Source organism: Morchella sextelata (genome assembly GCF_020137385.1).
Source record: "Morchella sextelata strain SCLS chromosome Unknown scls_7, whole genome shotgun sequence".
NCBI classification, from domain to species: domain Eukaryota; kingdom Fungi; phylum Ascomycota; class Pezizomycetes; order Pezizales; family Morchellaceae; genus Morchella; species Morchella sextelata.
This window is the reverse complement of record NW_025408622.1, coordinates 1,438,297-1,453,402: the sequence shown is the minus strand read 5'-3', so window position 1 is coordinate 1,453,402 and position 15,106 is coordinate 1,438,297. Positions and strand designations below refer to the sequence as shown.

At 47.9% G+C, this 15,106-nt stretch overlaps 3 protein-coding genes across 3 annotated transcripts; 2 read left to right on the top strand and 1 right to left on the bottom strand.

The window, feature by feature from the left end:
- Positions 1–626: 626 nt before the first annotated feature.
- H6S33_012052 (uncharacterized protein) lies at positions 627–4,170 on the top strand (the record flags this gene model as incomplete). Its single annotated transcript, XM_044843421.1, has 4 exons — positions 627–1,082; positions 1,189–1,344; positions 1,448–1,532; positions 1,589–4,170. 4 exons carry the CDS (start codon positions 627–629, stop codon positions 4,168–4,170), a joined length of 3,279 nt encoding a protein of 1,092 aa, XP_044695720.1.
- Positions 4,171–5,865: 1,695 nt separating this feature from the next.
- Positions 5,866–7,679, bottom strand: H6S33_012051 (uncharacterized protein; the record flags this gene model as incomplete). Its single annotated transcript, XM_044843420.1, has 5 exons — positions 5,866–6,090; positions 6,147–6,704; positions 6,763–7,170; positions 7,225–7,460; positions 7,520–7,679. The coding sequence occupies 5 exons, from the start codon at positions 7,677–7,679 to the stop codon at positions 5,866–5,868; spliced, it is 1,587 nt and encodes a 528-aa protein (XP_044695719.1).
- A 3,817-nt stretch (positions 7,680–11,496) lies between these two features.
- H6S33_012050 (uncharacterized protein) lies at positions 11,497–12,472 on the top strand (the record flags this gene model as incomplete). Its single annotated transcript, XM_044843419.1, has 3 exons — positions 11,497–11,734; positions 11,779–12,185; positions 12,236–12,472. The coding sequence occupies 3 exons, from the start codon at positions 11,497–11,499 to the stop codon at positions 12,470–12,472; spliced, it is 882 nt and encodes a 293-aa protein (XP_044695718.1).
- Positions 12,473–15,106: the final 2,634 nt, after the last annotated feature.

Genomic DNA, 15,106 nt, shown 5'->3' with positions numbered 1-15,106 from the left:
TCGCTTGTCGGTCACATTCGCCAATCCCCGATCGCAGGTCGTGCATTTTGAGTTTTTTCTTTACGGCGGCGCACGCGCTTCTTCTTGTCTCCCTTCATCCCAGACCGTAACCTACCTCTACCTTACGTGATTTATTACCTACCATACCCAGAATCAACAAAAGAGACAGCTGCAACAAAGCTTCATGGAAAGCAACTAGCAACTTCATCGAGCTCTGTTACGCCAGCCAGCCAGCCAGCCCCCAACTCCCCCCCACCACTCTTTTGCTGCAGAGCCTCATCGTCATACCCAGCAATACATGTATCCACACAGCCCGATTATACATACAAAACCTATACTTGCACTTACGTTCGCATCTGCGCCAGTATCACTCGTCCAGTTCCGTTCTACATATAACCCATCGTACAGAAATAAGTCATCACGTTAGTTCTGCCACACCACTTAACCTTAATTCAACTACAACGTCAGGCTACCACTCACTACCTACCTACCACCCCTTCCCCCCCTGGATTTGATCTGATCAACATCATCCCCCCCACCCGCCCGCCTACCCACCCATTTCAACACCTCGCCTCCAACTACCTCACCCCCCCCCCCCCCCCCCCCCAATAGTATAAGGGCAAGATATGTCCACCTCAACTTCAACATCATCAAAGACGCCCCCCCTACATTCTCGTATCAAGCTGAATCCAGTAAACAACTCTGCTCCCCGTACATATACGGGGAAGCATCTCCCTCCAGGGCAGCAACGATCAGTGGGCTCTGGTACGAAAACTCGCCCGCCCCCATTACCTTCACCCACACCAAACTCGAATGGCAGCGGCGGAAATAACGGCGGGGCTGCAAATGGTGCCTCTAATGCGAACACCGGTCCAGGCACGAGGATATCCGAACGACGAAGAACAACTCACAAGCCCGGTGAATTCGCGAATCTAGCAAAGGGGAAGGGTAGGGGGGGTAGTGTGGACGACAAGGGGAAAGGTATCGGAGCGGAGGAGGAGGGGGAGAGCATTGTTGTCCGTGGGTTACCGGCAAAGGTTGGTTTGCGTCTTTCGGGAAAGAAGCCTTTGCCATTTGTTACGGTATGGAGTGTGGAAGAGAGGGGCAGCGCACAACTATAATGGGAAACTATCATGGAAATGCAGGAACAAAGGACAACAGCTGACCTTGTAAACCTGCCGTGTACAGAAAAAGAAACTCCCGCGCGGGCCGTTCGTAACTACTACTTCATCCGTCCTAGAGAAGTATCGGGGCCAGCCGCCAAGCGTCATAATACACCTGCATCCCCAGCATTTCCGATTCGAAGGACAAGACGGAAGTTTCAGCTATGGAAGTCCTATGAAGGTAAGATCCCCTATTAACTTTTACCCCTGCATAATGTGGCGGCGATGATCATCGGATTCTTTGATTGGATAGGCGTTTAACATTTCGGCGTGCGGTGTCACAGGCATTCTTAGAGTACCTGAGGTCTGAGATAATTCCCCACGAAGTGGTGGAAGAATTCAGAGATGCTGGAACAAAATTCTATGACGGTATGTGTATAGTTTCCCCCTCAACCCCACCTCCACCTTACTAAACAACTTTATAGGCTGCCTTATCGTCCAGGTCCATGATCACCGATCTGCAACAATCACCTCTTCTTCAAAGAAAAATGATAACAAGGATATTCCATATTCTATCCATAATCGCAGTCTATGGCTCACGCCTTCCCCCTTTGTTCCGTTTAAGGAACCACCCTGCACAAGATCTGGGACCTCATCGGGAGATGGTGAAAATAACAAGGAAAATCCGCCAAATACCAAAGAAGACAAGGATTCAAAGGATATAAAGACGGAGAAGAAAACCAGGATATTTACTACAGTTCTTCATCCTTCTGCCATGACTCTCCATGGAGACATGGCTGTTCTAGCATCTACACCTGTTCCGGTAAGATCGATCAGTCTTTCTAGACAACAGCCTTTATCTGCGGCCGGTACACCAACCTCCGCTACTATGACAATACCCCCCACGCCAACCATGAATGCACGAACAAAATACACCACTGTAATAACTGAAAAAACTGCTGCGCAATTTGAAGCGAGTGTGCTATTGGCCACATCACCTGCGCTTTTACTTACCCCAGCCAAAGACCCCGAGCATTGTCAAAAAATAATCAATACTCTACGAAATCCCTTGAACTCATTTCCTTTACCCCCGCCTAAATCGCGAAAAAGAACAACCGCGGAATTGGCTGCAGATGAAGCACAGGCAGCAGAGGAGGAACGCGTGCTACTTATCATGGATGAGCGGCACTTCTCATCTTCCCATACTCAACCAGAATCTGCAGTTGGAGATGGTGTTGGCGGGGGTGGAGGCTTTGAACCAAGCTTCAAGAGGTTTAAGGTGCTGGAGGAAATTAAGCGTAAGAGAAATGAGCAAAAGGAGAAGGAAAAAGCGGAGAATCAACGGCAGCAAATGGAGAGACAAAAGGATATGAAGCGAAAGGAGGAAGAGAATCGACGAGTGGCAGCTAGTAGGTCATCGCAACAGGGAAGTCCGGTTTTGGCGCAAGGCCCTATGGCTATGGGCGGACCTCCAAATCCAGCTCAGATGGCGGCGCAAGGACAAATGGCAGCAGCGCAAGCACAAATGGTAGCACCTGGTCAAATGCCAATGCCACTAATGAGGGGTGTACCTCCCAATACGGCAGCCCAAGTTAACGGTGTCACTGCCACGGCCCGCCCCGGGAGCGCCGGGGCGGGCCAGGGGCAAGTCCAAGGGGCGAATAATAATCTAGCCCACGGCACGATGAGGACTCCGCATCATATGGCTCAACAAAGTCAAATTCAAGCGCTGCGCCATCAAGCCCAGCAACAAGCGCATGCGCAACAAACTCAACAGGCTCAGCAGGTCCAGCAGGCTCAGCAGCAGGCTCAGCAGCAAGCCCAGCAGCAGGCCCAGCAACAAGCCCAGCAGCAACAGCAGCAACAGCAAGCTCAGCAGCAGCAACAGCAGGCTCAACAGGCCCAACAGTCTCAACAGTCTCAACAGCAACAGGGCCACCAGAACGTGCATTTACAGCATCAACAGCAGCAAGTACAACAGCAACAGATCCAACAGCAGCAGCAGGCCCAACAAGCCCAACAGCAGGCCCAACAGGCCCAGCAAGCCCAACAGGCCCAGCAAGCCCAACAGGCCCAGCAAGCTCAGCACGCGCAACAAGCCCAGCAGCAGGCCCAGCAGCAGGCCCAGCAGCAAGCCCAGCAGCAAGCCCAGCAGCAAGCCCAGCAGCAGGCCCAGCAGCAGGCCCAGCAACAGGCCCAGCAGCAAGCCCAGCAGCAAGCCCAGCAGCAAGCCCAGCAGCAAGCCCAGCAGCAAGCCCAACAGCAGGCCCAGCAGCAGGCCCAGCAGCAAGCGCAGCAGCAAGCGCAGCAACATATTCAGCAGCCTGGCCACCCTCAGCTCAGCATGCAGCCACAACCGCATCCATCGCAGCACCACCAGATGACACAGGCTTCTGCCAACCCAGCACTAGTTCCTGCCACTCAAGCCCAGTACAGCCAGCTCCAACAACAACAGCTGCAACAACGCCTCGCTGCACAGGCCGCTGCACAACAACACCAGTCCCCGCGTCCTACCCATCTTTCGCCCCATGTTGGCCATCAATCACCCCACCTGGGCCATCCCTCCCCACATATGCAGCATAATTCACCCCGTATTGCTCAGCAGTCCCCGCACATGCAGCATGCCTCTCCACGCATTCCGGCGCAGATGACTCCACAACAGAGTGCCATGCTTGCGCAGCAGCAGCATGCACAACAACAACAACAGCAGCAGCATGCACAACATCAGCTACTTTCACAACTAGCTCAACAGCAGCAGGCGATGAACCAAGGTATGAATCAAAACATGAACCATGGCGCACGCGCAACCATAATTGGAAAGACATCTGGTGCAAGTCTTCGTCCCGGGAATCCAATGGTCGGCGCAAGATCGCAGCCGCAGCAACATAATTTCCAGGATTTGGGGTTTGCGCTTAGTGGTGCTGGGGGTGGGGGTGGGATGATGATGGGAAACATGAATGGCATGCAACCGGGAGGTGGGATGCAAATGCCGCCTGGGATGAATAGAGATATGATGGTGATGATGCGGAATGCCACTCAGGGCATGGGAAGAGGAGGGCGGCAGTAGATGGTATAGAAGTTTCTACGGAGGTTTCTTTCTTCCTACGACTAAGGGCTATTGATTTTATGTGCTACGGCTTTTGGACTTGTTGGATGGCGATTTCGTATTTGGTAGGGATCTTTGCTAATTCCCTATTTTTTTTTTCTTTTTCTCCAATTATATCGTTGGAATGTGGGCGTGCGCGGGGGATATGGAAACTTTCTTTCTTGTTTAATTATTTTTTTCGACTTGGGTTGGCGTCCTGTTCTTGATTTGAAACTATTTAAACGTTTCTGAGCCCTTTACCCCCTTTTTTCTTTCTTTTTCCTTTGGGGTATATCATATCGACCGCAAATGCGGATGTTAATCTGTTAGAAACCTTGGATTTGCACAGTTGTAGTTGTGGGTGTGTAGGAGGATGAATAAATGGCGCTCTTCTTGTTGGAATACGATACGGAAATTTGCAAGTACTTGATGAGAATGACGATGTTTTTTGTTTTTGTTTATCTCCTTATTTTCTTGTTTTCTTATTTTCTTTTCTTATTTTCTCTCTACTTTTTTTTTCAGACGAAGCGCAGGGTGGTTTATCTGAAAGACACGGATATATCTGGTGTGGAGGTCTCGATTTCTTGAGACGCTATGTACAGTTTTTCCCATTTTTTTCTTATTATTCACTTGGGTACAATGTTCTATAAGGGGGGTTCTTTCCTTTTTTTTTTTCCTTTCTATCTTGTCCTTTTTATTTCCATCACTTTTTTCCTGACAGTTAGTCGAGTCGCTTTCCTAATAGAGCCTTCTAAAAAAAAAAACACCGCTTGCTCTTTATCGTTGTAGTCTTTTTTTTCATGTTTGGTGGTGGAGAAATCGGGGAATCAAAAATATGATTTTGGCTGTTACTGTTACTACAAAACTCAACTGGCCTAGTCCTGTAACGGTAATAAATAAGCTTTCCACAGTGGTTTGACAGCTGCGATGTTCTGCGCTTCCCTAGTGGCTTGGCAGTCTAGTCCGCAAGTTTTGACCGGCAGGCCCACCCCATCTCATTCGATCGTGGGGAAAGGAGAGAAAAAAAAAAAAAAAAGGGAAGATGCAGATCCCCAACAACCACACCCCGCCACCCCCGCTCAGGCTGATTTTGGGTGATGTGATATCACGGTCGATTGGGATAGCTATCGACCAGGTTAGTAGGTGTCCGCAATTAGCTAGTTTGGGGGAGCCGCATGCAGCTTTGTTAGAGCTCTTCAGGCTCAAAGCACATCAGTGCTTTGCCTTATGTAGGTGTATCAGAAATTAAAACACCTGGAAGTACGAATTCGTGGGAATCATTATCTGGCTCCTCACAAAAAGTCGGATTCATAACACAATTTCTTTGTCAAACCTCATACGCAGCGTCCCCCTTACGGCCTTCTCTAATTTCATGGGCTTTTTGGATACCCTCAAGAGTGAATCACTGTATTGGTGGTGCACGTGTGTTTTAAAAGTTTTAATTCACAGCCTCCATTTTTGGCGGCCGTAAGATTGATATCCAAGCCTTTCTATGTCCTCCCAACAACGACAATGCAACCTACAGCGCTCAAAAAGCATATGCAATTGTGCTATAAACACTCCAGGGAAACAAAAAAATAGTAATAAGAAAATATAAACAAAACCTATATACAAGAGAGATAATAAAGGATTACCGCCTTACTGCATCACTACGCCACAACACACAGCACACTCCGTTTACCACGAATCAAGCTTCATGGTGCCAGTCTTCTCGAGCTCAGTGTGCATCTTGAAGACTCTGTCCAACATGTGCGGCTGGTGGCCCCATCCCTTCTTCAAGCAGATGCGCTCGGCGGTCTCGAAGTAGTCCTTAAGCTGGGGCTTGTAGTCGGGGTGGGCGCACTTCTCGATGATGACACGGGCACGCTCACGGGGTGACAGACCACGAACGTCGGCAAGACCCTGGTTTTTTCCGTGAGTACTTAAAGACATGCTTAAGGAGAATGGGGGAAACAAACCTGCTCAGTGACAATGACATCCAAGTCGTGCTCAGTCTGGTCTACATGGGAAACCATGGGCACAATGCAAGACACACCAGTTGGGTCGGTCTTGGTGGGTCTAGTCGAAGGAGTGTGCATAATGGAGATCTTTGCGTTTCTCAAGAAATCGGCAGATCCACCCAAGCCGTTTAACATCCTTGAGCCGGAGACATTGGTAGAGTTGGCGTGCGCGTACATGTCAACCTCGACGGGGGTGTTCATACCGATGACACCAAGACGTCTGATGATCTCGGGGTGGTTGGAAACGGTCTGAGGGCGGAGAATGAGCTTGTCGTAGTATTTGTCCCAGTTGTCGTAGAACCTCTTGAAACCATCGGGGGAGAAACGGACGGAGGTTGCAGTGGCAAAGTTAAGGTGGCCAGAGTCGAAGAGGTCGAGGAAGGAGTCCTGGAGGACTTCGGTCCAGACGGTAAGGTTGGAGAAGCTGGCCTTGCCCTTGGCAAGACCACCAATGACGGCGTTGGCGATGTTACCGATTCCGGATTGGAGAGGAAGGAGACTAGGGGGAAGACGGCCCTAGATTGCATATATATTAGAAATTTATACAATGATTAAGGGGAAGAGTATGGAATACCATCTTGACTTCGTGCTGGAGGAACTCAATCAAGTTGTCCGCAACAGCCTGACTAGTAGCATCCTCAGGTGCATTATCATTAGTAACATCAGGCTGTCTGCTCTCAACAATAGCCACAATCCTGTCGGGGTCAACCGGAATATGAGGGGTTCCAATTCTGTCCTCAGGGGCCATAATCAAGTATGGCTTCCTGTTGGGGGGAAGATCGGTCATGGTGATATCGTGGAGTCCTTCGAATGAGGGCAACAATGTGTTGACTTCGACAATGATCTTGTCGGCCATTTGGATGATTTCAGGAGATGCTCCGACGGAAGCACCACAGATGATACCACCCTCTTCGGTGATGGCACTAGCCTCAATAACAGCTACGTCAAGGCGGTTCTTAGGGCGGTCCATAGTGTAGTATCCCTAAATCTATCAGAAATACATACCAATGCAATTTATTTTTCAAAGGTTACTCACGTAAATAAGGTCGACGGGAAACATGGAAAGATGCTTGTCAAAGAACTTGATCCTGCCATTGTTGATACCCTTTGCAATTTCCTTTCCAACTTGATGGGGTGATCTTCGCTCAATCATGTCGAGCTTGGCCCATCTGTTCTCAACATCCGCACCAGAGGAAGCACCGACAAAGAGAGAGTATCTCATCTGCCCTTGGAGCTTGTTGTTCTCAATGTGGTCGGCCAATGCCATAGGTACTATTATTACATCACTCATTAATTCTCGATACCTTTACTATGGGGTCAATGGCACATACCAATCTTGGGAGCACCGACACCGGTGAATCCGGACCATCCAATGTACGCGCCATTGGGGAAATGATGAATGAGATCCTCCGGCTTTGCGAGCTTCTTCAGCAACGCAGGACGGCGGACTCGCGCTTTGAGCGCAGCAGAAGCAATCATAGATCCTGACATTTTTTATACAGACCAACAACCAGCCGGCTGGCAATACGTAAGAAGAAAAGTGATTGAGTGGAGAGGGAATGAGATATATGATCTGGGGGAAGAAGAATCAAGATCAGGGCCGTTGGGGGGGTTTATGTACTTACGGTCTCGGCCCCGCAATGGCCTTACAGAAGGCCGGTCCGGCTTTGAATTTCTCCATGGGGGTGATGTTTTCTTTTTTCTTCCCCTCTGTGGAGGGGAATTTGATGAAAGTAACAGCGCTTGAGTACATAGCGGATACACATGTGCCTGTAATAACCTGCTGTTAAAGAATTGTGCTTGATCCGGCGCGGCATATGCAAGCCCTATGGAAGGCTTTGTATGGTTCTGTTACTGTGACAGCTTCCGTTCCTCCATCGAAGAAGCCAATTGTTCTCTGCTAACAAGCTTCCTTCGGCCATGCATTTGGCGGAGCTGTCCCTGGTGCTCTCGGTGCTCTCATACAAATTGTTCCGCGGCTTCTCACCACCTGCTGACGTCATTTCCGCCCGGCCGAAATTTATCCGAGAAGGTACCGGTTACATAAGCTTTTTTTTTTCTCCCCGGTGGGGTTCTTCCGGGAACTAAACTGCATCAGTCCGTGACAGCAAAAAGGGTACCGGGGAACGTGGGGATTGGCGGGAAGGGTGTGTGGGGGTAGATGCTAGTAGCCGGAGTTCTGATCTTGGGGATCATAGAATCTCACTCGTGGGGAGTACAAGGTGTACAGGGTGTATCACTACTAGTGGATACAGACAGCAAGGAGATCGAAGCGTCTGCAAAATGAACTTTTATTAAGGATATAAGCACAAGTACTTATTGTGTAAGATCATGAACAGGTCATACGTACAAGAAACAAAAGTCATTTCTAGATATTGGTAGCCCCTGGTGTTTCTGCGCAATCTAGGGCTACGAAGGACGGGGACCCTGCATTAGTAGCAAATCGTTTGAAATCTTGAAGATACCTTATCGTCCCCTAGCAGATCGAAGGCTCGATCTCCCGCTCCATCATTTCCCAAAGGGGCTTCGCTATGCATTCTGAAAGCTAGCGGGATGCGCTGACCTAGAAAATTCGGCATACTTTTGTGTGATACGGTGCGTGTGGAGGTGCTAAACATGGTATTTGAGCGCTTAATCGTATCCATCTCTCTCACAAACCACCTGCCGTCCTCACTTACCCCATGGCCAGCTCCCCAGCTAGCCACGACCCTGTCCCATATCAAAAGCTTCTCCCTCTATCCCAGTTATATTGTCTACCAGGTTGATGTTATCGCCTAAAATTACTCCTTCCGATATCCGGACACGTTGCGTCATTGCACACGATTCCTGATTCGAAAAATAGACAGAAGAATGATAAAGGGCTATAGTTACCAAGCAGCAGATTCAAGCTTCTGTGTTAGAAAGTGGTAGAGGATCTCCGTGCCTGGCTGGAACCAGATAAAACAACAATGACCGCCCTACTGTAAGGTTTGAATAATTTAAAGTTAGCGTTGCCCACATCCGGACGAAGTTGGTTTTAGTCCAAAAGGTCTTAGAGTGAGTGCTATAGTCATGAATGAGGTGCGAAATAGGCGAAAAGAGATAAAGGTACCACGATTTGGAATTTCTCCCACTGCCTCCACCAACCCCGCTGTGTCCTTTTTCTTTCGCTATTGCTGATTACCTGCACCCTTACCGCCTTTCCACTCTTACAACGAACCTTCCAAATACTAATATTCCGATAGGTATCAGGAACACATTCTATGTAATACGATAAGGAAAACAAAGATGGACGGAAATGCATCTCTAGGAGAAGGACTAAGTCCGCCCACTTACCGAGATCTTTAAAGCCGTCTTGAATGTCGTGTCTCACACATATATTGTTCCGTTCATCCCACTGGCCCCCAAACACCGTGTCATGTAAGGCTGACATCCCCCCAGTGATTTGTTCTATTCCCATATGGCAATGCCTTGGCCTTGTATCTCTCTATCCAACCAGATTTATCGCTACCTTGAGGCCAAGACTTCACTACCTGAGATTGAAGGATCACTTCTTCGAGGGCTGATTCACGTACGGGTTAGGTGGTTACTCAAATATTTACGGCTGAAATGTCTTGGGCACACCAACTGCGACTCCAATCACCAAGGCTGCCCGAGGCTGAGATAAGAAGATCGCCTTGAGGTCGCTCAACCATATCGGACTTTGGCCTTATTTGGCCTTAGAGCACAATTACGAGGCCAACGTCCTTAGTAACAACAACCTCTTTGGTGGTGATTAACACGAACCAGTCCTTGAGTTCAAACCAGCTCAGTTTAAAGTTTGTGCCCGCTTGGCTCATTCTAATCCTTAAAGGAATACGCTATTCAGGGACGCGCCCCGTTTCCATCTGAAAACATATGCCGTCCATTTGGTTGGTCAGGAATATCACCTTCTCCGCTTTGAAATAAGAGATCGGTTCCTCGAGCGGAACAAATATTTCTATCGATCTTGTGCGTTTTCAATGCACCATGAACTTCATCGTTTGAAGTCGCAAGTCACTCGCAACTGTTTAGGAGCTACGTCCAACACTCACCTTATTGAGACTAAAGTATTTGTACAACAAATACAACAAAAGCTACCCGAATGTCTTTACTCTTCTTTCGAAGAAGGTAATAAGCTGGATATATGGTTCTTCTTGCAATTGCCCACCAAATGATACTAGGTTACATTTACCTGCGTAATATTCAATCATTCCTGGATGGATAGATACTCTATAAATCCAGCCAGAATTAACAACTGATGACGTGGAGCCCCGGTGGTCTCTTGAAGTGTCAAAAAACTCACCTATGTGATGTTTGAGTTTTCCTCGAAAGATTCATATAATCATATTCCTCCTGTGCATTCTCAGGACCGGGCGCTATGGGGAATATTTACCCAGCTGGCCATATAATCCTCTTTAAAATCCTCCCCTACTAAACCGAAATATAATTCCGTGAGTCCTTCTAGATCTCACCTTCAAAGGCCGGATCCTCGAGCTCCCTATATATATATCTAGCTAGCTAAGTATACGCCTTGGCGGTATTAGTATATGAATAAATACTAGACTACTGATCTCATAGCGCTAAAGATCGTAGGGTACGAGAACAGCATGAGACGTAAAACTTTAAAAGGTAATCTCATTACCCCTTCGATACTTTATTTCAATTACTCGCCGGACCATTGCTCCGAGTGATCCCATGTGTCCCAGTTTGTTACCCGGCCTACATATGCATACATGCAGTTATGCATGCACAACCACACATCGCCCTTGGCGGCCCAAATGCCCCGAATGTCGGAGACAGAGGGAGTCACTGGTGAAATGGTACAAAGTTACCTATCTAAGTTTAGTTCACTATGGAATCAATGATTCTTCAGCCAAATCCATCACAGCCTGGGAGCATTTTCCAGCGTAGTCTCTGGCAGTCATTCCTTGGCACCTATAAATCTCGAAGTCAGTCCCTTTTGCTAGGTCAACTTAGAGAGGAGAGCGAAGGGGGTCCTGGGGGGTAGGAGGAGGAGGGGTGCCGAAGGCACCTCAATACCGAGTACCCCATGATCATTGAGGAAAAGGTTAATATATATATGTACTATCTATAATCCATAATTATAATCCAAGTAGTCGCAAGGTAGACCTCAAAGAAGAGCAGAAACATTCGGGGCCTGGCCAGCCTGCTGGCAACCAGTGTAGTTAGTCCGGGAACGTTCCCAAGTTGCTTATTTAGGCAAGCTGGGACGCATGGAACGAGCCACATGTATATAATGGGGGCATTCCCCCCTATGATCTAGTCTATTCTTTCATCATTCCGCAAAATGCCTTTTGATCGCTCTGAGGACAGGAATGTCCGCTTTTTCGATAAGACCAAGCCAGATACCGTCTTGGGTGGATTAGTACAAAATGGCTTAGTCACGGAGAAAAAATTTCTTTCAATGCTTGGTATTGTCCTGGTTACAGAAGCTCCTATCTATGTGTATGCGAAGGCAACCGGAAATGCAGTCTCGATAGTTGATAAGCCTCTTCAGATCGGAGATTATATGGTGCGGTGTGCAAGTAAGTGCAGCACTCTTTTGGTATGAATGTTTCTGAGCTTCTAGGTGAAATCCAGGTCAACAATGAACCGTGGATTCAACGCATCATTTCTTATAATGTGTCAGGTCGGGAGGGCGCCTTTCGCGATGGGATCCGTAGTCGCGATGGGAAATGTGTTATCTCAGGGATGGTAAAGAGGAGTAAGAGTGATAATTGGACTATGTTTGAAGCAGCACATGTGTTTCCGCTAGAGAAAGAAGGGCTATGGACTCAGTGCAACCACGGTCGTTGGATTACAGGTATCGATGAAGAGAAAGAAAGGCTACGGATTCAGTACAACTACGGTCGTTGGATTACAGACATAGATGACAGCGTTGGCATCTCAAAGATCAACTCGTTGCAGAATGGGCTTCTGTTTAGAGCGGACATCCACGGTGCGTTTGATCAATACTTGATATCAGTGAATCCTGATGTGAGTTTAATTGTCTGAAATTTTAACAATGTGCTAATTATTTGTAATAGGACAGCTATAAGGTTGTGGTGTTTGACGTCGATAATTCCGGTGTGGATGGCAGAAGCCTCGACCCCGTGTGTCGCAATCCGGAAGATCCCCATCGGGTGTCTGATGAGCTGCTTCGATGGCACTTTCGGCAGTCTGTGCTTGCGAATATGAGAGGTGCTGGACAGCCGGTATTTGAGCATGATTTTCTGCCAGGGACAGATATGATGAGAGAGGTTCGAGTTGGAGTTGGAGGCTAGATTGCATGGAGTTGTCTGAAAGTACGTAGGTTTTAATCTTTAATGATAACTATTCTGTTATGATATTTTGGGGGTTCTGGGGGGGCGTAGCCCCCTCCAGGTAGTATGCGAATTCATGGGTTCGGAGCTGTGGCTTTGTTGATCAAGGGCTTAGTCAGTTGTTGGGAACGGGATTGAGGATACGCGGGCCATTCAGAGATGTACGCGGTTCCAGCGGGGGAGGGGGAGGCGCAGCCTCTATATGATTCCCCCGCTATATATATGCGAAGATATTAATCTATATACCGGGCCGATATCTCTTAGGCAGGTTCTGACTAATATGTTAGGCAAGCGCCAACTTATATACCCGCCTTGGTATAAATGGTTGTCGCGTTATCCCGCCTCAATTGTGCCTATAGGGCATTGAGGCTGAACATTGGATCATTTATGTGTGGTTGATCATGAATTTCGACTATCTCCCACCGGCGAAGAAAGAAAAACTGCATAGTGGGAAAGGGCTGCTGCACGAGATCTTTTTGTGTACACTCACGGCAGTAAACTGCTCCATTGCATATTTGATATACAAAGTTCATAGACTCGTCTCAGTTTGAATATCCAACAACCACTTTCGATGATAGGACTGGTAGACACTTCTTTAACGGTGAAATACAGTCATGTGTTATCACTCGACTCGATGTAATACCGATACTCAGGCGGAATGCATACCAAATAGTAGGTCAGCTTCAAAGAGCTGAAGCTTTGCATGAAGTACCATAGGAGAATTTAACTCTTTGAACAGATATATACACAGGGGAACTAGGTGATTGATGAACCCCCAACAGCTATAATCGATTATTCCCGGACGGTGGATATTGTCGGACGGTGGATCTGCTTGTTTTCGTCCGACTCTGAAGCCAATCTTTGATGCGGCCGCATCCACTGTGTGACTGTGATTGGCCTCATGAGATTTCTGAGAGATTAAAGCTTGGTTGTGGAACTATCCGTATTATGCATTTCTCGCACACTTTAAGGGTACGCCAAGTCCCCAGATAAATACCGAGTGACACATCATGATTCGAAATGCCCTATTTCGACACCGGTCTCGCAGATCATCCGCTCTTGCAGTGCAGCATCGATCCCGTCCCACCAACTCAGGACCAATTCAGAACCGAAGTTTGAAGTATTCCATGAAAGTGGATTCGTAAGAGAATCCCGACTGACTGGATGAGTGCTAGGTAATGTAGGAAATTAACATCATCCCCGCAAGATGGGAAGGGTTATGTGATGCATATCGTTGATTTGATTTGTGTTTTTGTTGTTTTATCCGGTCTCTTGTTCCGGACGAACCATCTGCAAGTAGTTCAGGAAGAGAGAGAAGAAAAGAACTCAACAACACGGCTAGCTGGCATGGTAGACTCTACGGGTATTTTCTTTTTCCCTTTTCGCTACCCGTCCATTGCGCCTTGACGAGTGGGTACTGCAACACGTCCAAACTGAAGAAGTAAGAGATAGACACGATTTAGGTGGGTAGGTATGCTGTGTAAAAAAAAACGAGATCTTGTCGCAAAATGAACCCTTTCGAATGTACCGCGGAAAGAAAGATTCCCGGAAAACAATGCGCTCGTTCAGTAGAGTTTATCTTAGTCTTGGTAAATCTCTGATACAACGAGGGCTCTTTTAAGCTTCCTCCCCCTTGCCAACCCTATTATGACGATCGTGCATGTTTTGGTGGGATGATGAACGGAACATGCACAACACAAGTCGTCAACGGAATAAAACCTTCGCGCCCTGTACGTACAGGATCCACATAGTGAGTGCAAGGGAGGGAAAGGGGATCAATTGGACGGTGTGAACTGGACAGAGCAAGCCTCTGGCTCGCTCTTCCGCGAGATATTTCTACACCATGTCGTTCTGTGCGAATTTGTAAACTGTCGTGACGATGCGATTTCTCTCCGGAAACTGTTGTTTCTCCAGGGCCGACTGATGGGCGCCATGGGCTGATCTGGCAATCTGGTTGGTTGATCGTTGCAATTGTGGGGGAATGGGGAAAAGAAGAAACTTCAGACCTTGTGATAGCTACATAAACTACAACTCCCTTACCTGCGTGAGCTCCTCCAATTAAACAGGAAACCCCATGATTGATGTATTAAATCCACAGTTGCCTCCCCACACTAGAGAAAGGTCCCGCCCCCCCCGCCCACTCCTCTGTACTCGGCCATTTTCTCTTATTTCCTTGTCCGAGGCCGGGGAAGTGGGGGGGGGGGGGGGGGGGGTTTAGTAAAGTACTGCTGGTCTGGCTCCCTGCATGCAGCTGTCAAGCATGAGACCACAAAGTATTGCTGATCTGATCCCTTGGCGCGCGCCGGGGAGCACGCAACGAGCGAAAAAAATAAAAAAAAGAGAATCCAGGAACCTTGAAATTCCCCAGAATTCTAAACAGGAAAGTATGAGTTGATATATATGGACAGCATTTAAAGTATCACAACATTCGATTATTGTCCCATTACCAGCTTGTTCTCGCTGAAACAAAGAGAGTCGAAAAAAGGTGGCTCATCCTCTCACCCCATAACAGTTGTTTACTTTTTACTTTTTTTCTTTTTTTTCTTTCTTTTCACCTCGCACGGGGGACGCGTGCCGATCTGGACGCCCGACGAC